At 49.5% G+C, this 26,446-nt stretch overlaps 1 protein-coding gene across 7 annotated transcripts in view; it reads left to right on the top strand.

Annotated features, from left to right (window-relative positions):
- Nucleotides 1–26,446, top strand: part of PLPP4 (phospholipid phosphatase 4) — a 125,562-nt gene that overhangs the window by 16,046 nt on the left and 83,070 nt on the right. For all 7 annotated transcript variants that reach the window (XR_011436294.1, XM_023638254.2, XM_070259706.1 and 4 more), the window contains exon 2: nt 25,966–26,074. Coding sequence is in view for 6 of the 7 variants with exons in the window: in XM_023638254.2 (XP_023494022.1) it covers nt 25,966–26,074 (109 nt within the window). In the remaining variant the exon portion in view is untranslated. The remainder of the gene's footprint in view (nt 1–25,965; nt 26,075–26,446) is intronic.

The raw sequence follows: 26,446 nt of genomic DNA, 5'->3' as shown, positions 1-26,446 counted from the left end.
AATATGTGTGTATCGAACTAACGCACTGTGCACCTTCAACATGCACAATGTCATTTATATCTCAATAAAGCTAGAAAAAAAGGATGTCCTGAGAGTTCCCTTCTGTGTATTTGTCACCCTTCTGTGGGACGTGTGAGAGAGACGTGTCTGCAGGCCCAGAGAACATGAGGTGACTAGTGGGCCATGCTTGGGGTGGTATCCTCTCCTCCTCATGGTCACCTCAGGTTTCCTCTGGACTTTTCTAAGTATCAGGAAAAGGGCTGGAACCTGAGGTTCAGGCTGGATGTTTCTGGATGTGTTTTCTTGACTGAGTCCAGCTTTAAAAACTGGAGGGCACCACCTGTCACGCTGAGAATGCCTGCACTTTGGGCAGAATATCTGTGGATGGTGACACATCACTTTCTTTGGCCCAGTTCCCTTGTCCTGGGGGCAGAAGTGGATGACATCTGGGGCCAGAGTCCACTCCCCTCGTGTAAGATAGTATAGAAATCCCCTCCGTTTCTTCCCTCCTGCAGCCTCAGATGTTTCCCAGACTGTGCCAATGCAAGGTCCTGTGCCAGGCTCTGGGGACACAAGAATAATGCCACACGCCTGCCTCACTGCCCCAGGTCACGTTGCCAGCGGACAGCAGCATCCTTGGAGTTGGCGTTACAGCCATAGTTCTGGCATAGGGAACTGCCAGTGCAGGAGGATTTGCCCAGAGTTATGGGGGCACAGTGCGGTTGGGGGCTTGGGTGGGGAGAATGACAGTGCTCAGAGCTGGGAGACAGATGCAGTGGAGGACGTCAGAAAGCAACCTTGCCTGGGGCCAGCGGTTCCCTCCTTGCTGTGGGCCCTGTTGCTGGCTCTCCAGCCCCGGAGTCTGTCCTTGGAACTGCTTTTCCAGAGTAATAACAGTTTCCTCTTCTTTTTTTTGAGCGCTTACTCTCTGCCAGGTGAGGTTCTTATCCTTTGTGTGCTGTTAGCTCCTCACCTCCTCACAACACCGCCATGACATAGGGGCTGCTGTTTTTCTCATTTTACTGATGGGGAACTGAAGTGCAGAGAGGGGAGTGATCTGTCCGTGGTCATTTGCCGGTAGGTGGCAGAGGTGGAATTGGAGTCCAGGCCTGCCTGGCTCCCAAACCTCTTTGTTCCCATTGCTCTGTTGCTGCAGTTGGGTGGGGATATCTTTGTCCCGAGCCACCCACACACTGGCCTCCTGCCAGCTGTGCCTGGCATGGCTGTTGGTCATAAACCCGTAGGCAGATGTGGTCGAGTCTAGTGCTGAGGGCCCCAGGGTGTGGAGCCAGACTGCCCGGCATCAATTTCTGCTTCCACCTCTGCTTGGGTTACTTTAATCTCTCCTTCCTCAGTTTGCTAATCTGCAAAGTGGGGATAAAAATAGTACCTTCTGGAAACTGTCAGGAATAAATGCTGGCAGAGCGCTGCCTGGCTGGCAGGGAGCATGCCACAAATGTAAGCCGTTATCATCAAATTTGTTGGTGCTCATCTTGAAATTTCCCTGCTCTTCTTACCCCATCTCTAGAGCAGAATGTCTCTTTCTGGGCCCTTCTCCCAATGGTCCTCTTGTCCCCTTGACCTTGTCTTAGCTGGGCGAGCTACTTGTTTGTAAAAATGCTCTGTCTTGGGTCACTGTAACGGTTGTTTCTTTCTTGAACCAGTGGAACCTCTCTTGGATGTCAGCAGGCATTGTTGGGGACCAGTGCCTGCCTTAGAACAGCCAGCTTGAAAAGCATCGAGAGCCCCGGACGGAGCTGGATTAATTATCTGTGTACTTTATGCCTAAAGTGTGAATCACGGTTTTCATTTTCCTCTCAAGAATGTGAGCCGCCTGCTTTGAATTCATCCAGGATAACAGTGTTTTAAAAAAATCTCCCTACTGCTGTGTCAGCACTCAGAATTACTGCCTGAGGGTTTTCTTTTTCCTTCTCAGAGAATCTAAAGGTGTGTTGAGTCATTTTTAGATTAAATTTAATTATTTCAAATTTGGACAAAAAGAAGAAAAGAACTTTGTGGAGATTGTGCTCCAGAAATTTCTTTTTTTGTTTCTGAGGTTTTTTGAGAATCACTGTGGGTTTGTCTGCTGGCTGTGCTGGAAATCATGAGGCCTGGCCTCCAAGAGGAAATCAGAAAGCAGGTCTTGCTCTGGCCTGAGCCGGGTTCGATTTCACACTGAAGGGAGTCAGGTCCTAAGTACAAATCAATGTCAGATATAAATAAGCCCAGGTATAATTTCGCTGTGTGGCCTTGGGTTATGAAAGCATTTGCCCTGCTCCACTGTGAGTTTCTTGAGAGGACGGGCCTTGACTTTTGTGTTTACCGCTGTCCCTCCTGCCCCCGATGTGTGCCTGGTGCACAGTAGATGCTCAGGAAATATGGCGTGAATGAAGCAGCTGTAGTGAGCTGACTTCAGATCACACTTCACCCACTGGAGGGAAGAGCTCTTCCAGCTGGGATCGCCCTGGCCTGCATACAGGAGACAGAGGTCAAGGCTTGTCCCTCAGATGTACAGAGAAGCTCAGAGGACAAGTTGTGGGAGGGCATGGGGCACCCAAGGAGAACAGTTTTTCTTCCCCAGGAAGGAATGTGATGAGGAAAAGGCCAGGAGCTGTATTGAGCTACCCTGTGGGTTTGCGACTCTGTCAGCTCCCGGGAAAGGAAAGGGTGACCCCTGGCCCTCCCCTATTGGGCTCTGTCATTTAGAGGCTGTGCGGGGAGGTGGCAGAGGTGACAGTGGGGTAGCGATGTCATGTGTGTGTTTGATTAAATGTCCAGACATGCTTGTGGTTTGCCAGGTCTCCTTGCCCCTCAGGGCCCGTGCCCACAGCCGACTGTCCACAACCTTCTGATCTGGGCTCCTTCGTGGAGTCAGGCCCGCTTCCCCAGGTGTGGACCCCACGCTCCATTACTGCGCATGCCTTTCCAGGGCGTGAGCTGTTTCCTGTGTCTGCTTCACTTCATAGCTGAAGCTCAGCTCTTCCAGAACTGCAGCTTTAAAACAAGTTCTCCTCACTAGAATTCTTTCCTTTTATTCTAAATAAGCGATTTTTAAGAATTGCGAAACAAATATAGGCTTGATGCAGGAAACTTATATAACACAAAGAGAAAAACAGAAAGAAAATGAAGTTATTTATGATACTACTACACAGAAAACCACAGTTAACATTTTAGTTTGTATTCTATTAGTCTTTTTCCCCCTTTCTGCCATAATACATAATATTTTTTTCCTCACAAAAGGTATGCCTTGTCTGAAATAAAATTTTCCATCCTCCCTTTTTCGCTTGGTGTCACACCCTCAATATCTTCCTATGCCAATAAATATTCTTCCCCAACTTGCTTTTTTAAAAGCTGTGAAGGGTAGTAGAATATGCTGCCCCAAAACACGCCACATGTCACTTTGGCCTAAGGATTTTTTTTTTGAGGAAGATTAGCCCTGAGCTAACTACTGCTAATCCTCCTCTTTTTGCTGAGGAAGACTGGCCCTGAGCTAACATCCATGCTCATCTTCCTCTACTTTATACGTGGGACGCCTACCACAGCATGGCTTTTTGCCAAGTGGTGCCATGTCCGCACCTGGGATCCAAACCGGTGGACCCCGGGCAGCTGAGAAGTGGAACATGCGCACTTAGCTGCTGCGCCACCGGGCCGGCCTCCTACGGTTATTTTGAGCTGAAGGGAACTGAGCGGAGGGAGATGCAGGAGAGGTCCACCTCCTCTTTGCCTAAAAGTGGGGCATAAGTTTTCAAGAGTGTCCCTCCTCCCCTCTCTACCAGGGAGGATGGAAGTTGGTCCCTGGAGACAACTTCTGACCCTGTTAGCCTGGAGATGGCACCAGAGGAATCTACATAACAGACTTTACTAACTGGCTTTTATGTACCTTTAGTTTTGTCTCATATGTTGAGCTTCCCACAGTTTGCAGCCCGGGGAAGCCTCAGCTCCTTTCATTTACCTTGTCAATGCTCCACAGATTTGTTGTTCTTTCTTGGGGATGCAACATAAGCTGGAGTTCCAAGCCACTGCTTTGAGTTACTCATTTTTCCTTGAGTATCTCCCGTGTATACATGAAGTATACATGTTAATGATTTTGTGTTTGTTTTTCTCTTGTTAATCTGTCTTTTGTTATAGGGGTTTCAGCCAAGAACTCAGAAGGATAGAGGGAAGTTATTTTTTCCTCTCCTACAGCTGCAACACAGTCCATTAATGAAGGCGGATAGTTTAATATAATCTCTCTCCTGGTGTTAGATGTTAGTAGGCTGTCTCTGGTTTTTAGGTGATGAAGACAACACTGTGTTGAACATCCTACCTCATGTGTTGCTGGGCACGTCTCTGATTATATTCTTAAGATTAATTCCTGGTTGAGGAATTTCTGGATCAAAGCATTTTTTCCCTCTATTTTTGCCAAATTGTCCTCCAGAAAGCTTGTACCAACTTATGTTCCTCCTCGCCATGCCTGATCTGGCTGGTTCTCCTCATCATTTCCACCTCACATGTCCCTTGCTGGAGAAACTTTTACTGAACATTGTGTCCAATGTCCCTGCCGCACCCTGCTGCGTTATCATATTACCCTATTTTTGGATAGCATTTAACTTGAAATGGTGCTATCCATTATTTATTGGCATCCCTGTTTATTGTCTGTCACCACTCAGCAGGCTGTAAGCTCTCTGAGCACAAGGACCTTGCTTGTGCGGTTGTCACTGTCAAGCAGTGCCTTTCTACCACCCTTTCCACCACACCTGTGCATCTTGGTGTATAGGACAAGTTTGCTGAATGACTAAATGTTTACCCACACTGTCAATGACACTCATGTTATCATGCTATCATAACATGTTATCATAACATATATATCTCATAGCATAACATATTATGTTATCATAACAAGTTAAAAAACTTGTTATCTTTATTCTAAAATAAAGGATGCCAAACATAATTTAATCTATTGCTGGCAACCAGTGGCCCTCAGGTAGTCCTGTCATTTCTTTTGGTGTCCTGAGGTGTGAGGCCCTTTCCCATGCACTAACTGGGGGTTTTAGTTATGGTGGTTTGTCTCTTGTGGTTTAATTTTTTTCCTTCTTCTTGAAAAGCTGTAGACTCTATGCTTACTTAAAGCAAGTCGGGTTTTCACTTTCACTTTGCAGCTGCTAATCTGCCAAGGCCTTGAAAGGAGATAGTCACCCTATTAGAATTGTGCGTAAACTAAGAGTGAATAGGTTTAGTTTAAGGGTCTGAATAGCTCCCCTGTGTTTAAGTTCTTGAGTGTTCTGCGTGCCCAGAGGCTTCTCTGATTGCTGGCTGGTTCTCAGGGAGGGATGGTGTGGATGGTTGAGTTCTGGATGAGTGCGGTGTTACAGTTCTTGTTACTGAGTTAGTGCCCCCGTTGTGCAACAGAAGAATGTCTTCTGGCTGATAAGGTAGTCGGAGGTTGAACAAGTAGGCATCCAGAGACCACCGGCAATGGCTGTGCATCTGGGGCCTAGCCGGGGGTTGCTGTCAAGGGCCGTGTCTCAGGCCTCGGAATCTGACCTCCTCTGTTCAAGGTTTTTATCAGCAACTTGGATAAAGACATAGAAAGCAGGCTTATCAAATTTGTGAATGACACAAAACCGGGATGGAAGTCTAATATGTAGGATAATAGAATCAAGATTCATAAAAATCTTGGCAGGAATGATGGGTCTGAAACTAACAAGGTAAACCCTAACAGGATTACATGTGAAGTCCTCAGCTCCCTTCAGCAGAGCCAGCAGCAGCTGCCTGTGATGGGAGATGCGTGTACAAAGGCCTGGCTCGAAGGCAGTTTGTGTACAAAAGACCTAGTAAGGCCTGCGGGCTTCCTAGATACTAATTTTTAGAGTTAATAAGCCTTATATACTATTAATGCAGTAGGACCTCCAGATCTAAAGGATGGGAAACTGTGTCATAGCACTTCCTTCCTGGAGCACGTCTCCCAGTGTCCTTCTTCCCACGCCACCCCCAACTTATGGTGCTTTTCAGGTCCCAGCTGGGCTCTTACTTTGTCTGGGCAGCTTCCCCTGAGCCTGCAAGATGGAGTGAGTTATGCTCTCCTGCGTGCTCAGACAGTACCCCGTCTCCCCCATTACACTGCTCACCAAACTGAGTGCTGTTGTCTATCTGATTGTCCACCTTCCACTTGGGACCAAAGACTCCCAGAAGGCAGGGACTGTATCTGCCTTGTTAGATGCTCTGTCCCGAGCACTGACACCGTGGCCGGCACACAACAGGTGCCCAGTGGATGCCCTGGTTGGTGTTATGTCCATTCTCAGAGTATGAGGTAGGCTTCCGAACCCCACACCATTGGATCTTGAATCCCTGTTGCCACCAGGCGGTGACAGGTTTGCAGACCTTGTCCTGAGGGGAACAGGTGATGGAACTGTGGATGCTTAGCCAGACTATGCCCAGGTGTGGACCACCGAGGAAGGAGGATGTGGACCATCCTGGCGATTCCAGGGCAGCACACGGGATGGCAGGATGAAGGGATGGTTCGGTTCCTTGAATGGAAGAGTTTTAAAGCCACTGGAACTGTCCAGCCACGTGGGACTGCTTGCTTGGTGGGAGTCACCCATTAACTGCAAATGCTGAATTGTGGAGAGATTTTTAAATTGGAAGCAGAGGTGTTGAAAGCTAATGACAATAACACAACATCAACCCCTCACCCTTCCTGGCCCTCCCCGGGCTCCAGGCACTTTGCGTAATTGAGTCCTCATGGCCTGCCTGCGGGGTTTTGTCCTCCTCTTATCACTATTGGGCTCATCAGGACACTGAGGCTTGTTTCATGTCACCCAGCTAGTAAGTAGCTGATAACTAAAGTCTGTTCTCAGTCCGTGGACCATTGATGCTGTGATTCTCCTGTCTCAAGGTTTAGCAACATCTTCTCCAGTATCTGGTAAGTGTAGGAATTAAATGGCCGTGGATTTGGATTTGTGCCTGCCTTGTAGAGTCCCTTTCTGTCTTCTGCTTCCTCAGTGTTCTCGAGTCAGCAGCTCGCCCTTCACCACCTCAGTGTATGACCCGCCCTGGTACCCTCCCCCATCTCCTGGGAGAGCAAGTGGCCAAGCTCCTCCCCGTTGTTAACACGCAGAAATTGGCCTTCTGCAGACCTTGGGGCAGTGTGGGGTGGTGGAAAGACCTCCCAGACTGGAAGTCCAATGACCTGGGTTTGAGTCCCTGCTGCCACTTACTGGCTGTGGGCCTCCAGTCTGATCACTTAGCCTCTCTGAGCCTCAGCTGTGGAATATAGACTTCGTCTCCAGTTCTGTAGACCATGTGACACAGGGGACCACTTGACAAAAGATGGCCAGTGTTCCCGTCTGCTTTTAGGTCCTCAGCTGTGTCGCTTGTGGCTGAGGCTGTGAGCAATCTGTTGTCTGGATACACTGAGCATTTCCACGAAGACCAATTACTAGAATTTGCACCCAGTGTGCGTAGCTCTTGGCGCTTTCTCTGCTGTTAGATGTCAGAGCGGAGGGAAGGGAGAGAATCACATCGTCAAACCCTCCTGGCCTCAGCCTCATGCTGCCGCGAGGGCTCCGTATCATCCTGCCTGCGCTTGCCTTCGCAGTTGTCTCGGGGGGGGGGGGGTGTTACCCCTCAAGGTGTAATTTGTTTTTTTACAACTCTTCTTTAGCCAGAAATATGATTATAGGCCACTTATTAGAGGGAATATCAGTAAATATGTGAGTGGGTTTTTTCTCTGAAATTATAGAAAGTGATTGCTCATTCCTCAGCACGTTCTTTTGAGCACCTGTTCCACATCAGCCGGAACTCTCGACCCTGGGATACGGCAGTGGACACACAGATGAAGGCCTTGTCCTCGTGGAGCCTGCGTTCAAATCCGGCGAGAAAGACTGGAAATAAGTACACAAGTGAAAATATAGTCTGTGGGATAGTGAAGAACAGTAGAAAACAAATATGCTTGAGGAGCAGAGGGAGGGCTGGTTTGGGGTGGGGTGTTGCTATTTTATGTGGAAATGTTCCAGAAAACCTGGCTGACTAGATGCTATCTGAGCAGAGACCTCAAGGAAGTGAGGAGTGAGTTGTTCAAGAGTCTGGGGACGAATGTTCCAGGCAGAGGGAACAGCAAGGAGAAGGTTCCTGACATGGGGGCATGTTGGCAAGTTCACGGGACCTCAGGGAGGCCAGTGGCCAGAACGGAGAGAGAGAATAGTGGGGACAACAGCAGCATGAGTCCATGGGGTGGTAGATTCTGGGCCCTGGGTCCAGCTGCCTGTGCGTGTCCTCACCGTTAGAGACCACCGTGGTCTCCCACCAAGACTCGCTCGGAGTGGGTGAGTGACACATGCAGGATCACAGCTCCAAGTGAGAGCCAGGAGTCTAACGCACAGCCACATGGCACCGCAGTCCTGGTACCTCTCACCGTGCTGGCCTGGTGGGGACCCCCAGGCTCCCTCTTGCCACGTGGAATCAGTCTGCTGAGTCCCCCACCCCCCACCTGGGGGACTCAGGCCCTGCAGAGGTGTCCACTGGCACCTCCCCTCCCCCATGGCGTGCTCCCTGCCAGGGTTTCAGCCTCATCTGTGTGGAATCTCTCTGGGAAGAGCCTCGTCCCACTATGGAATTGAGATAAATAAGAAATTATTGTTGGAGGACAGGACATGGAGTCAGTGGTGGCCTCCATTAGCAGAGGCAGGCGAGGGTGCCAAGTGGCCCTTTTGAGGGCCCTGTGGGTGGCTTTGAGAGGTGAGCTGGAGTGGTCTGCCCACGTGCAGACAGTGGAGCTGATAATGCCGTCCTCCGAGGAGTCTCAGGAAGACTGAGTTAATGCGTATAAAGCACTCAGAACACACAGGCATGCCGGGAGTCCTCGGTCAGTGGCCACTGTGGTCCCCACCATGGGCCTGGCACTGCTCTGTGAGACATGGAGCTTCCAGCCTGGCCGGGGTGGGGTAGGGGCTCAGCAGCAGGGAGAAAATATCTGTGTGGTAGTAAGTGCCACATGGGAAATGTAAAAATTGTGATGGAATAGTGACTGAGCAGATAGAACCATTGTTAATGTTTTTGGGCTTTTCTTCTTGTCTCGTTTTTTCCCTGTGCATGTTTGCATGTAATGTAAATAACAGCAGCAAAAATGTGGGAGAGCACAGGATTTTCCTTTCACGTGACAGTGTGTTATCACAAGCAATCAATCACCATAAATGGCCAGTGTGTGGCGGAATAGTGTCCCCTAGAGATGTCCACATCCTGATCCCTGGAACCCGTGAATATGTTACTTTGCATAGCAGAGCGAGTTAAGGTTGCAGATGCAATTAAGGTTGCTAATCAGCTGGCCTTGAGATGGGGAGATTATTCTTGATTATTCAGAGTGAATCTAATTACATGAGTCCTTGAAAGTGGCAGAAGAGGCAGAAGAGAGGGTCCAGGGATTGAATGTGGCAGGACTTGACCCACTGTTGCTGCTGCTTTGACAATGAACGGGCCACAAGCCAAGGAATGAGAGTGGTCTCTAGAAGCTGGACGAGGCAAGGAAGTGGATTCTCCGCTAGAGCTCCCAGAAGGGCATGCAGTCCCGCTAGCCCTTTGATCTTAGGCCAGTAAGATCTGCATCAGATGTTTGACCTCCTTGCAGTCATTTGTTACAGCAGCCATAGGAAACGAGTAAAGCCGGTTTTAAGCCTGTGCCTTCTCCCTAGACGGTTAGCTCTCTGAGGGCAGGGGCACTGCCTTGTTCACTCTGGATCCCAGGACCTGGCACAGCCTTTGGGCTCAGCAAATGTTTACTAAACTCTTTGCACCTGCTTGGGAGTTGTGCCTCCAAATTAGGGCTGGAGTGCTGTCCACTTTGTCTGTCCCCCCCAAACTCAAACCTCAGTCTTGATGTTGCCCTTTGGGACTGGCCTCCAAGGCTTAGGGACCTGCTGCCAGCCCAGCCCAGGCCACTTGGCACAGACGGAGAGAACACTGCCTGCTGGCTTAGCTCACAGTGAGTGGGGGCCCGTTTACAAGGGCGTCCCTATAAAGTAGTTCATGGGTGCAACTCGAAACATGCACATGTTTGTTGATGGCAGATACAATGGATTCCTTGTCACATTTTTTAAAGGACCATTACTAATTCATTTATCAGGGAAATAAATGAGGTAAAGACAGAATCAAAGAGAAAATCCAGATAAAAGGGAAAAGAAGAAGAGATGTCTCCTGTTGACCTTGCAAGTGGCCACCTGCCTTCCTGTCTTTGTGAGGTGTCTCCAGCGCAGGGTGCCCCACCCTGGGTGCCCAGAGGTTCTGATTTAAGGGGTCTGTGGCAGGGCGAGGGCAGTGATAGTTTAAAAGGTCCTCCAGTGAATGTAATGTGCAGCCAGGGTTGAGAGCCACCACTCCAGGGCATTGCTGCTCTGCTCTGTCGTCACATTAGAAGCTCTCCAAACCCTTCAGGTCATTAAATAGTATTGCCTAGAGGCCACCCAAGCATTTTACAAATGGAGAAACTGAGGTTTAGAGATGCAGGTGTCATCTTCGAGGTCACCAGGTGCTTGGTGGTTCAGTTGAGACCAGGGTCTCCATCCGCAGACTTCTTCATAGATCTCACCGGTGCTGCCAACAGCCTCAAATCAGGTTCGCCCCACCAGCTTCCATCTGTGACTGGCTTTCTTTCAGTTTCTTTAAAGTCATCTTGCTTCTTCCCAAAGGCTGCTTTAAAAGATCAGCTGATGCTTTGATGTGAACATGGACCCCTCTGTCTCCACCTTTCCCTTCCTGAGGCAGGACCACTTAGTAGGAGCCAGGTTCTGGAGCCACTCAGTTGTAGCTCTGAGATCTGGCTGCACTAATACTTATGGGCTCTCAGAGCCTCAGTTCCTCCATCTGTACAATGAGGGTGATACCACTAATACTCCATAGGGGTTGTGAGGTTGGATAGACCTCTAGGGCATTGAAAGTGCCCAGAACAGTGTGTGGCCCATGAATGCCAGATGTGACAAATGATAGTATTGTTTTAAGTTACTCTTGATAGAGGGAGGAGAATGGGAGGTCAAGTGTCAGCCGGTAACAAACATTGATGGATGCGGTTTTCGGTTTTCGCTGTTGCTTTTCGGCTTGCTTTGGAAGGTGCCTGGTGGTGGTCAGCAGTGTGCACTTGTTGGCCAGACAGGGAGGGGATCCACTCTTGGAGACGGTAATTGTGAGTTTCCAAGTGAGTGTAGGGAGTGAGGAGCTGGCTAGCTTTGGAGCGGAGGCTTGTTGGGCGTTTGCCTCTTGTTTATGTTATTCATCTTGAGGTCAGCTCACCCGGGCATCTCCTTCGGGGCCCAGGCTCCTGGGACAGAGCTGAGCTCCTCATTCACTGTAGGATTCAGAAGGGATCTGCTGCCTTCGCCTTCATGTCCCCATTACATAAAAATTTCCCATGCAGGTAATTGCAGAATGGGATAACAAAGAGCATAATAGGGGAATGTAATTGTGGATAAATCAGCTTGAATACACTGTTTCCCAAACTCCATTGTCCAGATTTGCAGCGCTGTGCAGAATCTTGAGAGCCCATTTAGACCTTCTAGTAATGACTGGATTCTGGGGAAGTCTCTCTGACAAATCTAGCAGGTCAGCCAACAGATTGAGCATGGCGAGGATAACTTTTCTGCTTCTGATTTTTATTTCAGAGACAGCTGGGGAGTTTTGTTGTGTTTTTAAAGAAAGCAATTACGGGAACAAGGGGGAAGGTCCCGACTCTTCCGCTGATGGGGCATATAGCGCGTTAGAAGCACCTTTGGTATTTTACAAGGGGACTGTTCCAATTGGTAACATTGCCGGTTGCACTGGGTACTGATTCCTTTGAAGACACATGGCACCATTTATAAAATAACAAATTACAGCACTTTAGGAAAACATTTAAGGTAGAGAAGCAACCGTTGATTTATTTAGCAGCATACTATTAGCCTCCTTTTACAAGCATTACTTGGCCTTTAAACTCAGTGTCTTTTTTTCTTTTTCCAGCTGTATTGAGATATAATTGATATATAAGATTGTGTAAGTTTAAGGTGTGCAACATGTTCATTTGACACACTTATATGCTGAGAAATGATTATCACCATAGCATTAGCTAACATCTGCATCATGTCATATAATTAATATTTCTTTTTTTGTGGTGAGAACTTGTAAGATCTACTCTCTTAGCAAATTTCAAGCTTATGATACAGTATTTTTTTCTGTCTGTCTGACTTTTTGCACTTAGCATAATGACCTCAGGGTCCATCCATGGTGTTGCAAATGGCAAGATGTCCTTCTTTTTTGCAGCTGAATAATATTCTGTTGTATTATATACCACCCTTCTTTATATCCATTCATTCGTTGACAGGCGCTTAGGTTGTTTCTCCATCTCGGCTGTTGTGAATAATGCTGCAATAAACATTGCAGCTGTCTTTTTGGTATCCTGTTTTCATTTCCTTTGGAGATATAAAGTGAGATTGGTGGATCTTAGGGTAGTTCTATTTTTAACACTTTGAGGAGCCTCCATACCATTTTCCATAGTGGCTGTACCAATTACCTTCCCACCAACAGTGCAAAAGGGTTCCCTTTTCTCTACATCCTCACCAACACTTGTCTCTTGTCTTTTTGATGATAGCCATCCTAACAGATGTGAGGTGATATCTCATTGTGGTTTTGATTTGCATTTCCTAAACTCAGTTTCTTTGGAAGATTCCAGTAAGCAGCTCGATCCAGAGAGTGCAGCCATGCCAATGGGCAGCCATTGCTTGGTCCTTGACTCAGGAGCTGGCCATCGTTGGGGCCACAGACACCAGCAAGAGATGTCTCCAGCTGTCCAAGGTCCAGCCCAGGTCACAGGCCTGAGTCTCAATTTGACTTTGCATTGAGGAGTTCAGCGTTTTCAGTGCATGTGGCCAGTGATGCTCACAGCCAGCAAAAATCTTTTGGGGCAAAGTGAGAGCTCCTTACCTGCTTAAAAACCACAGGCCTGGGGCCAGCCCAGTGGCGCAGTGGTTAAGTTTGCACGTTCTGCTTTGGCGGCCAGGGGTTTGCCTGTTCAGATCCCGGGTGTGGACCTGTGCACCACTTGTCAAGCCATTCTGTGGCAGGTGTCCCATATATAAAATAGAAGAAGATGGGCGCGGATGTTAGCTCAGGGCCAGTCTTCCTCAGCAAAAAGAGGAGGTTTGGTGGTAGATGTTAGCTGAGGGCTAATTTTCCTCAAAAGAAAAAAACAAAAACCCACAGGCCTGGCCATTCCTCGGGGTAGAGGGGAGACTTCCTCCTTCTCTAGAACTCGCCACAAGCAGGCTGGAGTGCTGTGGGAGGCTGTAGCCCAGCATGTTCTCTCATTCTTAGACATCCTCAGCTCTGCCCAGGGCCCTGCCACCAGCCTCTCATCTGATCACGGCTGTCCCCAGCCCTTGGCCTTAGAGCTGTGGCTGTTCCTTCTCGTGCATCCATCTCTTCTCACCTACCAGTCCCACTGAAGACCATTCTAGGAGAACGTGGCCTTCTCCCTCCACAGGGAAAAAGAGGTCATGGGGAGAGTATCAGGGCCTTCGTTCAGGCCAGGACTTTGCTGATTTCTGCCAGGGGAAGTGAGGTTAAGAAAGGCCTGGTGCTGCCCTGTGCTGCCCTCTCACACCAGGGGCATTCAGATGAGCTTATAAGGGAGAAAGATCTCAAAGAATCTTTACAGGCCCCTGTTTTGGAAGGAGTGCTCTCTGGCTGGTGTATATTCATTAAAACTCAGCTCAGAGGTGCCTTTGAGTTAAGATCTGTCTTCACTCTTTTTTCCCCCGAGTGTTGAGGGCGCTGTCTTCTGCCCCACATCTCTGCTCAGTGGTGTGTCCTGGGATCTTGCTGTGGCCTGGTCCAGGCATGGGCATGTAGAATATCCCAGATTTAATACCTAAGCTCTGGCTAAATTCCTAAATATGCCTCTTTAATCCAAGAATGGACGGTTCACTGGGCATTTGAGAGTGAAAGATTAATTGGAGCCTGAGGTCTGTTAGCAAAGAAATAGACACTTTCCTCCCTTTTCCGTTTTTCTCTAGTGTTTTCTTTGCAGTGGCTTTCATTTGCCTGGTGCTCAGATGCAGCCGAGTGGTCCCTGCACCAAACATCATTTCCTGTGGGGAATGTGTCTAGCCAGGGGGTGTTCAATCCTGGGGGGCTCTGTGCTGCTGGCCTGGCTGGGAGAGGGGGCCCAGCTTGTGCTGGGGTGTGGGCCAGGCTCTGGGCATCCCTGGCAGCCAGTGGAGGCGGATTCCATGGGTTTCCCCGAGTCCCAGAGGCAGCGTAGCTCTGCCCCTAGTCACCTGCCACCACAGCGCTCACTTCCACCGGCCTCTCATCACCCTGGTTGTTAGGCACCTGCTTTCTGAGGCATCCAGTCTGGGCAGCACCCGAGCCAGGGGGCGAGCTCCTCATCCCCCAGGCTCTGGGACACCTTTATCCGGGGCTTTTTCAGGGATGTGCAGGTGTGTGGGTTTCCAAAGGCTGCTCCGCTGTGAATGACCTGACGTCTTCCCATTTCTCTGCTTCCTCCTGTTTCTGTTTTTCCTGCCCTCCTTTCTTCTTCCTGACTTTGTTTTCATTACTCTTCCCATTATCACTTTACTAAAATCCAGTCAAAGCTGATAATACTTTCCAAGGCTATCTGTTGTCTTGGCTCATAAAACACTGAATTTTGTAGGATCTTTCTAGCCAGTGAGTGAACTCGTTAAAAAAAACCACTTTCTGTTGTGGAAATTTTCAAATACCTTCCACCAGTTATAGCACTTTTATTTCATGCCCTGCTCCCCCTCCCCCTCTTTTGGTGGAGTGTTTTAAAGCAAATCCCAGACATCGCATGATTTCTTATGTAAATACTTCAAAAAGTAACTTTAACCAAAGAGAACTAAGAAAAACCAAACCGAACAAAACTCAATGCCTGCCCCCCCGCCCCCAGTGCCCCCAAAGCACATGCCATTTGTAACACCCAGTGAAAGTAGCACTGATGTTTTTGAATCAGGATCCAGATAAGGTCCATACATTGTTACTTGGTGTGCAAATATTTTAGGGGTGACTTTTTTTATTTGGAATTTTTCAGTTATTAGTAGTATCAGTGCTGGTTGCCGAGTGCCTCTTGTGGGCCCTGAGGATAATCCCAAGTCCTCGCTGCCTCCCACAGGGTGTTCTGCCCATTTTACAGATGGGAGGGGACTCAGCAGCTTGCCCCCAGGTCACGAAGCCCCGACTGGACCCGCAGTGTCAGTGTTGCAGCCTGAGTTTACATAGACTAGAATTTTCTGTTTGAGTGTAGGCAATTAAAACATCTTCAGTCTTCTGTTGTTGACTTCCAAAGGGAAGGCACCCTCTGTGGAAATGTTTGGAAGTCGTTGCTCTAAACGTTTGGACTTCTAGGGTGTCGCATAGGGTTCCTGAATATCGTGCTTCCGCAAAATACACAGAAAATTTGAAAATTGATATTCCATTTGGTTGTTTTGTCTCTTCAGACTCATGCAGTATGGAACATTCCCTCTTGCTTTATTCCTGGACTTGTCTCTTTGTTTCCTTGAGGGTGTCTGACTTGGTCCTCTGCCCTGTATTTCCTATAAGCTGGAACTTGGGTCCAAAGGCTTGATTAGGTTCAGAGAACACGTGTTGGGGAAGAATGCTTCACAGGGTGCTGTGAACTTCATTTAAGATGTGTCAGGGTATGCAAGGGTCTGTGGTCCCAGTATGGGTGACCACAGGCAGGGGATGCAGGTTAGTGCCATGTTTCTGAAAGCTCAGAGTTGGTGCAAGCAGGTAGAGGCTTCCCATTGGTAGCTTTGCTTTGTCCATGCAGCCTGTTCCTGGACCTCTCTCCTCCTTCCTGGGAGCTGGATAGATTGCAACATCTCCAGGCTTGGCCCACACCTTTCCACAACTGTCCTAACACTCACCCCATCCTGCCCCATCGTGTTTAGGAGGGCATAGCCATGGACTACATGTTTTAATCGCCTCCTCTTCATCCCACTGGCAAGGGAGGGATTCCTGCCCTGGGGTTATGGGGATGGCCCTACGTGACATCCGACACTGGATGGACGAGATCAACAGGAGATTATTAGTCACATGTGCACACAGCCCAGGGGAAGAGGACGCCGCATGCTGTGCAGGGCCACAGGGGAGCAGAGTGAACAAGCAGGGTCTGTGAGAGGAATGCTTTGTAGTATCAAGAGGGTGGGCTGCCCTCTGGTTCCCACAGGTGGATGTAATTGGTTTGTTAGAATAATTCTGTGGGTTGGCAGGGGCCTGAAACTCAAAACTCAGAGATAAGCAAGTACTGTACCTGGTCCCCTAGGTAAGGAGGGTTGTTTGGTTGAGGGACCTCACCTGAGGGAGCAGAGTGGGGAGGGGGTGTTGTGGTTAGGCCATTCGAATTCCTTCTGCTTTCAGATGTCAAGGCAGCACATCATCTTGGTCCTTAATTTTACCTTTCTGCTGCAGGACAACAACACACAAAACACTCACTCCATGCGGGCACCCCTTAAGCACTTTCTTCATATCACCCCTCTGAGATAGGTCTTGTTATCAGCATCACTTTACAGATGAGGAAACTGAGGCCCAGGGAGGTAAAGTGCCTTGTCCGAGGTCACACAGCTGGTGAGGGGTGAGTGGACATAGAACCCAGGTGCCCCTCCGGAGTCTGTGCCCACACAGTCGACAAGGGCGTGAGAATCGGAGTGGGGAGAGGAGGCTGTGCTTCCTGGCCCGGCCTCTGCCCCGGCAGCAGTCACACTTGCTAAGTCTTTTCATCTAATGTGAGGCTTATTGCAGCGCAAGAGGGACTGTCTCCAAGAGAAGGTTGGTGACTCCAGGCGCTGTTCCCTATCTGGTCCAGGACTGGTCTGCTGGATACTGTTCTCCCCAATCCAGGTGATCCAGGTGAGGGGCAGGTGGCTTTGATTAAGTCCCAAATGACTTCCCCGAATGATGGGGAGGAGGGAGTCGGTGCGAACAACTTCTCGGGATCTTCGTTTCTTTCCTCCTCCTTCTCTGCGTGTCCTTTCTTTCCTTTCCTCCTTCACAGCAAACATCAAACTGCTCTCTGCGAAGATCTGGTCTCAGTCTTCACACTGAGTGACAGTTGAGAGCAACGTGTTGCATTTCCCAAGAGCAAGGCTATATTTCTAATTGTGGAAAATTTCATCTCTTATTAAAATAATTGCAGATGCCATTACACTGGTGTGAGAGGCGTGTGTGTGTGTGTGTGTGTGTGTGTGTGTGTATTTGCATGTTCCTTGACCTCCTTAGGATTCAGCGCATGCTGAGGAGGTCGTGGAATAGTGGGCAGTCTGTGGCACATACAGCTATGCAGACTTAGGCAAGACACCTTGCGTCTTGTAGCCTCAGTGCCTTCTTCTCTAAAATGGGAATAACAGTCATTTCTACCTCATGGCGTTCTTATGACGATGAAAGGAAGTGATGTTAGAAAGCTCCAGGGAAAGGCCTTGGCACAGGTGGCTCCAAACATGATAACTAGTTATTGTTATTATCACGGTTACCCTTGTCTGTGGGGTGGCCAGCCACCCTGACTCAGGGTAAGGCCTGCCTGGAGGCAGGTTGCTGGCTCGCTGGCTCACAGAGGTATAGTCGTGCATCACTTAGCGATGGGGATATGTTCTGAGAAGTGCATCCTTAGGCGATTGTGTCATTGTGTGAACATCATAGAGTGCACTTACACAAGCCTAGGTGGTCCAGCCCACTACACACCTAAGCTGTACGGTGCTAATCTTATGGGACCACCGTTGTACATGTGGTCCATCATTGACTGAAGCATTGTTACGTGGTGCATGACTGTAATTCATCAATATGTTCTTCCAATGGCCTGTCCCCAGGACTAAGGGAAAATCCGGTGTGCTCCTCCCTGCCCGCTCTGCCAACCACATCCGACGCCCATGTGTAAGTGTTTTCCCTCTTGCACGGCAGAGGCCCGCTAGAGAGGAGAAGTCAATAGGGCAGTGAAGAAATGGGCTTTCCTTGCTACTCCTGCCTGGAAAGCTGCTTTATCATGTTTTGTTTTTCCTCCTTCACATTGCAAGGTTCAAAAGTGACTTTCTGGGCTATTGTTTGCTCAGAGAATGGCTAGATGATGCATGGTGGTTGTTGACATTCTCCTGTCCGATCCCTTCCCGCAACACGCAACCTCGCTGCCCCCCGGGTGGGGCATAGAGAGGGTGGGGAAGCCCTCTTAGACCCGGTCATTGTGTCATCGGTGTCATTCATGTTCACCTTTGCAAGAAGAGCAGGCACCTTTGATGGAGGCCTTCAGTGCCCCAGGCACTGTGCCAGATCCTAACATTTAGTACTGTCAGTGACAGCAGTATTATTACTGTTCTTGGAAGTATGGCCATCCTGGGGGGGCGGGAGGGTGATATAAAGTCTCAGAGAAGTTAGGTAACTTTTCTCAAGCCATCCAGCTGGCAAATGCCAGAGCAAGGATTTAAACTGAGTCAAATGGTCTGATTCAGTTCATATTTCAGGATAATCTTGTGTTATTTACAATAGAGGAAAGGAGGTAGAAATCCGTGTCTAGTATGTGACTAAGTGTTAACCTGTCTCGAAAAAGTGTGTTGTCAAGGTACATGAGTTAAAGGTCGTTGACAAATCTATGGAATCTTGTAGAAGATGGTGGGGAATTCTGGGGCTTTGAGAACTTGACTTTGAATTAGAAGAGGCGTCAGTGTCCCTTGTTCAGGGACTTGCTGTTCCTGCTAGTGTGATGTCGAGATCAGCCATTCTGCTGGGTTCCCAACTTTGGGCTGAATCTGTTGCCGCATTCAGCATGTGAACAGTGGTAGATACACACCCTGGACCATCCCTAGGGGACCGGGGTCCTCACAGGTGGCTGTGGGTTAGAGGCCATCTCATGGGTACAATGGCTGAGGCACCCCAAATCAGACGTCTCCGCAGAGCAGAGTAGGGTGGCACTCTGTGTAGACAGCGTGCTGCTGCCTATGGCTAAAGACCTCAACATCCCATTCCCCAGTCGGGTGGGACTTAGGGTCCCTTGACTGTCATCGCCACGAGAGTGGGGGCCATGTGTGTTTTATTCCCCAGAGTTCAGATGACAGTACCTGGCACAGTGCAGGCACTCAGTAAGTGTTTGTCGAATGAATAAACAGTAGACAAAGATGATCATCTACTGTCTGTCCCCTGCTATGCTCCTTCTGGTATAAGCAGATATGTATCCCAGGCTGCATAAAGTCAGGTTGGGCTATGAAAACAGGACTAGCCATGAGAGAGAGGGGGAGAGAGAGAGAGTGTGTGTGTCCACGTGCGCATGAGCATATGTGAGTGTGGTGTGTATCTGTCACTACTCCAAATGCTACCCCAGCTGGCCGTAGTCTCAGGGTCCTCTGAGAAGTGAGGTCATGTTCTTATTGGATGCCAGGCTGGTCAAAGGCCTGCAGATCCCCGGGGTGCAGGGTGTGCCCCTCGAATTGGATCCACTGATCGGAGGTGCAGATTCAGGTGAGCAAGGCAGGGAGGCGGCCGTGGTTTTCCCATGAAGGAGTGACTGGCAGCCAAGGGCCACCAGAGGGAAAAGGGAAGCATTCAGAGGTTTTCACCTGTTGTGTTTGACTTTGGCTTCACTTCCATGCTTGTTTTCTGCCTGCTTTTCATTCTGGGTCCACATCAGCTGCCTTTGCCTCTTTCTATTTCAGCAAGTTTTAGTGGATTCTCTCTGTATCTCAGAAAATTGCCTGCCTTTGCTTACCTTCTGCTGAGTTAAGTTTGGGCTTGATGTGTGTGTGCGCCTGTGTGTGTGTTTATGAGATAAGTAGGTAAGAATCTGGTCTAAGGAGGATCTAGGCATCTATACTATGCATGAACTGTGCATGAATTAAAGAGAGAATTTCTCAGCGTAAAATTGGAGTAACGTCTTAGAATTTTCATAGTATATGTTTTCTGAGTTCTCCAAACTGTATCATCAGAAAACTAAGGAGAAAACAAGTCACACTGTCCCTACTTTGCCCAGGAGAAATTAGGGTACAGTTAGATGAAGATAATTGTCCAATTCAGACAGCAAAGAAATTGAAAAAGCGCATCTTGGGTCAAAATCCAACAGCAAGTTACCTGACTTTGGACAGTTGCAATTTTCGCGAAAGAAAATTATATGTTTGGTTTGAGAGTAACTCTGTGCTTTTCACATCGAAGCATTTGGACCGAGGCAGTTTAGACGTTTTATTTTTAGCTTTGAATTCCTGTTCAAGTGCAGTGATGTTCACAATAGTTAAATTCAGCGACTGCTTCTAATGGGGCAGGAAGTTAGCTATTTTGAGGCTAGATCGGTAGTGCCTGCTAAGTCAGAGTTTATTGATGGGGATGAAGAAAATATTGCTGTCCTACCTATGCGGTCTCATTAAGTAGACTTTTTGCTTTGAAACGGATTAGTAAATGACAGCTTCTGACGTGTCAGATTTCCACGCCTCCGTCTCACAGAGAGCTCTTCCCTTCTCTTTATCTTTGGCCATCAAGCCTGATGAAGTTTTGGGCATCTGGGCCACTTGTAAGCATATGGTGATATGAAATGGATAACTGGGGTGTTTATCCACAAACTGGGAGTGCTGAGGACCCCGAGTTATGTTGATCGTCACACCAGTTCTTCTGTCCTTCATGAGTCTCTGCACAGATCGGCGGTACCATTCACAGCGAGGGTGGGTTTGATCCTCATCCTCGGAGAGTGAGGAGCTCTGCCCTGATGGATCCGTCGCAACCTCTTTGGGCATTGAGACGTTTTTATCTGCCTTGTATTTATTGGAAATGAAAGTAAACTAAATGGTTTTACACACCTCCCCCTGGTCAAAGAGTTGCTGCACTTTCTCCAGCCTTTTCATGAAAACTCTGGGTCCTCGCGCCCGCCTGGAATGTGCTGACGCTTGCCGGAGTTTTAAGGCGGTGGAGCTGTTTTCTTTTACACGGAATGGCCCCGGATGGCTGTGCTTTTTCAGTTGTCCTTTGTGTTTTTCATCTTTTCTTTTCTGCTTTTTCCCATGACACAAGTGGTTCTCGAGGTGATTTTAGGGGCTTTGCAAAGTGAGTTTAGATTGTACGTGGGTGTGATCCCCGAACTCCTCAGGCGTGGAGAGGACATGCTCACCGCCTGCCACTTGTCTTCGTCCTTCCAGCTGTGTGGGAAGGTCCTGTTGACCCTCACCGAGAGCACAGGGCTCTGCTCAGAGGCCACAGCATCGAGGTAGAATTGAACAGCACTCTTGTTTTCATCGATGTTGACGTTTACCAGCTGTTTGTGGAGGAAATGCCGACTGTATAATTAAACAGTGACGTGAGGTTTCTTCTAGCATAGACTGAGTTTAGCTTACAGAGTCTAAAGAAAAGTCACAGTACAAGTGGAGGGAGGATAAGGCGAAATTGGCCAAGTTGGTTCTTAAATGGCTGAAGCTGAGAAACCCTGGCTTTCCCTGAGAGCTGTGTCTCCAGCTGTAGTGCTCACAGGAATCCCCTAGGGATCTTGTTAAAAATGAAGATTCTGGTTCAGTAGATCTGAGCTAGGGCCCAACATTCTGCATTTTTTTAATCTTTTTTTTTTTTTTTTTGGTGAGGAAGATTGGCCCTCAGCAAATACCTGTTGCCTTTCTTCCTCTTTTTGCTTGAGGAAGATTGTCCCGGAGCTAACATCTGTGCCAGTCTTCCTCTGTTTTGTATGTGGGATGCCACCACAGCATGGCTTGATGAGCTGTGTGTAGATCTGTGTCCGGGATCTGAACCCACAAACCCCAGGCCCCTGAAGCAGAGCATGCAAACCCAACCACTATGCCACCAGGCCAGCCTCAGATTCTGCATTTGTAAGAAGCTTCCTGGTGATGCTGACACCCTGGTCTCTTGCAGCTCAAGGTTTGATCCGTGGTCAGCAGCACCAGCAGCACCGGGAAGCTTGCTGGAGATGCCAGTCCTCAGGCCCCTCCTTGCACCTGCTGTGTCTGCAGACACGAGACCCCCAGCTGGTTCCTGGGCATGCTAACGTTTGGGAAGGGCTGATCTGACACCCTGCTCGGAGTCCTCATTGCATCATGAGCCGTGGGAACAGGCAGTTGGAGGCCGCACCTGAACTCCTCACCTGGAAGCAGGGTTTCTGTTTCCTAGTTTCCAAACTTCCAAAGAGCTCGTAGAAAGACGTTTCTAGGCCTGTCACGTGCTCTCTTGGGAACACCCTTTAATGTCTCCAGAGCTTTCCATTTCACCGCATGCCTGCCTCCACCCTCATTTGCGTTTTGAGACCCATGTCATCTGTGTAGCTGCCTCGCGGTCTGGATTCTCAGGCAGGAGCTGGTGGCTGGAGAAGGGACATCTATCTCTCTTGGTACTGCTGCTCCCAGGGGATATAATTTGCTTGATAGATGTGTCCTGGCTGCATCCGTTCGGGCTGGGGTGAGGAATTGTGCAAGAGGCTGGGTGCACGAGGCTTTAAAAAATGGTCCTGAGGATAGTAAGGCCTGGGAGACGAACAGGTGAGGAAGGGCGGTGCTCAGTTCCTGCCCTGCTGCCGGCTGTATGGGGAAGCAATGGGAATCCAGGCTCTGGGGTCGGAGAGTGGGGGCTGTTACGACCATCACAGTGATGACACTCTGGGTGGCAGGTTGTATTTTAAAGGCGGCTGCAGCCACGTCTCTCATCTTACTTGCTTTTCTGTCATGGGACCTTGCCTCACCCCTGCCGAGATGTGGAGTCGGTTCCCCTCTCTTGAGTCTGGCCCGACCTATGACTCATTTGTAATCAAGAGAAGTTGGTGGGCATGAAACCAGGAGCCTTCTGAGGCTAAGTCAGAAAAGCCATTCGGCTTCTCCTGGTTCTCTCGGGACACCATTCTGGGTGCGGCCAGCAGCCGTGAAGAGTTGGGACTGCCCTGAGACCACAGAGCTGGAGAGGCGTGGGGGTGCTCCAGGCGGCGGCTCTGGCTGAGCTCCCAGCTGACAGCCGGCATCAGCGGCCGGCCAGGAGAGTGACCATCGTGGTGTCCAGCCCAGTCAAGCCTTCAGAGTCCGGGCCCACGGCTGACTGCTGTGACCACACGAGGGATTTCAAATGAGAACTGCCGTCTCCATTTCCTGATCCACAAAATCACGAGCGGAAGAAAACGGGTGTTTGAAGTCATTCAATTTCGGGTAATTTGTTATGCAGCCCTACGAACTGGAGTATTCTGGAAGCTTCGGTTTTCGCAAGTAGGTTACACATTCTTAAAACCATCATTCAAGAAAAATTCACTTTACTCTGTTTTATTTAAAATGTTTTAAAATCACTTGGGAGCAATGAGTAGGTTGTCACAAATCAAGCAAAAAATAAGCCTGAAAACTGTCTAGAAAACACTTGCAGGTGGAGCGAGAGCAAAACGATAATGGTGATGAAACAGGAGTTCTGTTCATGCTCTGTTGGGTACTTTATACCATTCTTTCCTTTAATTTTTGTCCCTACTCTGTAAGGTGTGCCCATTTTACAGATGGGGAGATTGAGGCTCAGAGATGTTAAGGAACTCACCAAGAGCCACACAGCCAGAGCTGGGATTTGAACGAGATGGGCCTGACTCCGGAGCCTGTCCTGCAGCAGATGGGAGGATGCTTAATGGGGACAGTTAAGTCACCAGCCTCCTGGACTTGGGGACCAGGGTGCAGGACCCCTGGGGATCATCTGGTTCAATTCTGGGGACTCAGGGCTCTTCGGGATCACCCCGGGAGTGTTTTAAAATCCATGTGACCAGGCCCTGTCCATACCGAGACCGTTGGTCTGGGGTGATGTGCTCTCCAGATGGTTCTGACCCATCTCAGTTGATGCCTCTGACTTCGTCCAACCTCCCATGTTGCAGGTGAGGACGCTGAGGCCTGGTGAGGAGAAGAGGCTTGTTCCGAGACACAGAGCAGCATAACGGCAGAGCTGGGCAGAGAGGAGGTTGCCCAGTGCCCAGACAGCGTGCTCCCCGTGCCTCGTTGTGGAGGAGGTGTGGAGGGCCCTTAGCAGAAGTCACTTGCATACCAGTGAAGGCATCTCAACGTGCTTACAATAAGGTTCTGCAATAGAGATGTTCCAGGTTCAGGGCTGGGGAAGAGTTGACCTGGTCAAATGCTGTGGCTGGCATTGTGTGGGTTCATTCACTCATCCAGCGAATGTTTCCCAAGTGACTCTCCTGTGCCAGGCAGAGGCACCAGGCACAGTGCTGAGCAAAACAGGCATGGGCCAGCACCACTTTCTTCTGGAAATTACATAGATATATGAACAGAGTTTTAGGACTTAAACCTCAGTTAGAGGACAGAGAGAGAAAAGGGAGGGAGTGATGGAGGGGGAGAGGGAAAGGAGGAGGGAGAGATGTATATATAGAGAAAAGAGGTTGAATTTTAGGTCTCTTTGAGATGCATGCTAGAATGCAGTGTGAGGCTGATCAAATTGAGAATATTCTCTGTGGCAGCTGTTCAGAGTCCTACATAGACAGCACGTTCTGCAGTCACCAAGAGTCCCATCCCCCTGGGCTCTGAGGACACAGGCCTGAGTGGGCACTGCCCTCCACACCCTCACAGTGTAGCTGGACCTGCAAACAGCTGACCGTCATATGAAGTCCCAAGTCTAGAATAGAACCCAAGGCTGTGAGACTCCTGATTTTGTCCAGGGGCTGAGACGACTTCAGGGTGACCTGCCATCCAGTTTGCCCAGGACTGAGGGGTTTTCTGGGACACAGGACTTTCAGTGCTAAAACTGGGAGAATCCTGTCCAAACCAGGACTGTCGGTGACCCTGGATGGTATCCTGTGGGAGGAGACGGTTGACCTGCTCCTCCCCATCCTCCCAGTCTCTTCATCCTGGTTAATGGTGCCCCTTTTCCTGGAAGCCCAAGCCAGAGCCTTGGAATCAGCTTTGCCCACCCCCACCTCCCACCTGCGCGCTCTTCCATCCTGTCCTGCCCCTTTCTTCACTCTGCAGGCATCTCTTGCTGGGACAGCTGCCATAACCCCCCTAACTGTCTCCACCTTCCCTTCTCTGCTCCCGTTCCCTATCCTCACCACTACCTTGAACTGGAAATCTCGTCTCACACTTCTCTGCAGAATCCCTCATTGGCTCAAAAGCCAATTTCCTTTACCTGGCGCTTAAGCCCCGAATCACTGGCCCCCTTGCCATCTCCAGCCACATCTCTAGCCATTTTGAACCGAGTGCACCCAGTGGAGAGTTGGGCTGGTGAGCTGGGAGGTGGCCTGATGGCTGAGAGCTGACAAAGCAAACCGCACCCCTGCCGTCTCTGTCCCTCTTCCGCCAGTTTTTCTCTTGGTGGTGATTGCTTTTCATCTGCCTGGGTTATGGGGGTTCCCAGGGTGTGAGAGGAATTGAGAGGGTGACGAGATGGTGAGGTGGATGCTTAAAGCTGTGTGGTTTCTTGGCAGCAGCCCCAGGATGTACCTCATTCCCCTTTTCCCTTCCTTCCTTCCCTCCTCTGCATTTCTCTCCCGTCCCCATCTTCTGTCTTCTCTTGGAAGCTGTTCTTTCTCACTCTGCCCCCTAGTGGTGGCGAGGATGGCAGGGCGCTGTCCAGGTAACACGCAGGGAAGAACAGGCCGGTTCCCCCTGTGGGGCCGGCTGCTCCCTCCCCTTTGCTCCGACTCAAGCCTGTTTTGTTCCCAGACACCGTGCTCCTGGCCTTGCCTGGCCCCAGTCCGAGCCACTGTTCTGCACTTCAGCTTCCAGTTCACTTTGGAAGCCCAAGTCCTTAGGATCTTTGTAGCTCAGCCTCACAGCTCTTCTCTTAGGCCCAGAATTGGTCCTTGCTGGCAGGTGGTGAAAGAAGATTCTACAAAGGCTCAGTAATTCTTCGGATCTTTCCCAGTTGGAACTGGCTGAGAACCATGGGCAGGGGCAGCCCGTTCTGCCCGTCCCCTCCGGCAGAGGCTGATTCTCCACCTGAGGGCGTGCAGGAGGGACCTTCTGGCGAACTATGGGCAACTGCCTTGTGCTCAGCCCTCATGCACCTTTCTTTGTTTTGTTTCAGTTTTACAGAGTTTCTGGATCCGTTCCAGAGAGTCATCCAGCCGGAAGAGATCTGGCTCTATAAAAATCCTCTGGTGCAATCAGACAACATCCCTACCCGCCTCATGTTTGTAAGTACCGTGATTTCATGGCTGATTTGACCACTCTCCCAAGTATGAACCAAGTGGGTTTTCCTTTCTGCTTTTCTAACCCCTGCTGAAGACGGCGAGCAGCCTGAAAGGAAGAGAAGGTGAGCGGCCCATCACATTAAAATTCAGTTTGAGATCATGGCGGGTGCTGCCTGGTCATGTGGGAAGTAGTAATTGCCCGACAGTTTGGAAAGAGAAGGGCCCTGCTTCCCTGAGCCGTGCACAGTTGTTTCTGAGTGTTTACAGGAAAGGAAGACAAGAACTTCCCGCGCCCTCTCCTTTTAGGATAAGCCTCGGTTTTGCCAAACTCGGGCTCCGTAGATAGTTCTGTTAACCTCTGTTCTGGTTTCAGCT

Source organism: Equus caballus, chromosome 1 (genome assembly GCF_041296265.1).
Source record: "Equus caballus isolate H_3958 breed thoroughbred chromosome 1, TB-T2T, whole genome shotgun sequence".
In the NCBI taxonomy this organism is placed as follows: domain Eukaryota; kingdom Metazoa; phylum Chordata; class Mammalia; order Perissodactyla; family Equidae; genus Equus; species Equus caballus.
This window is presented reverse-complemented; position numbering and strand designations above follow the sequence as displayed.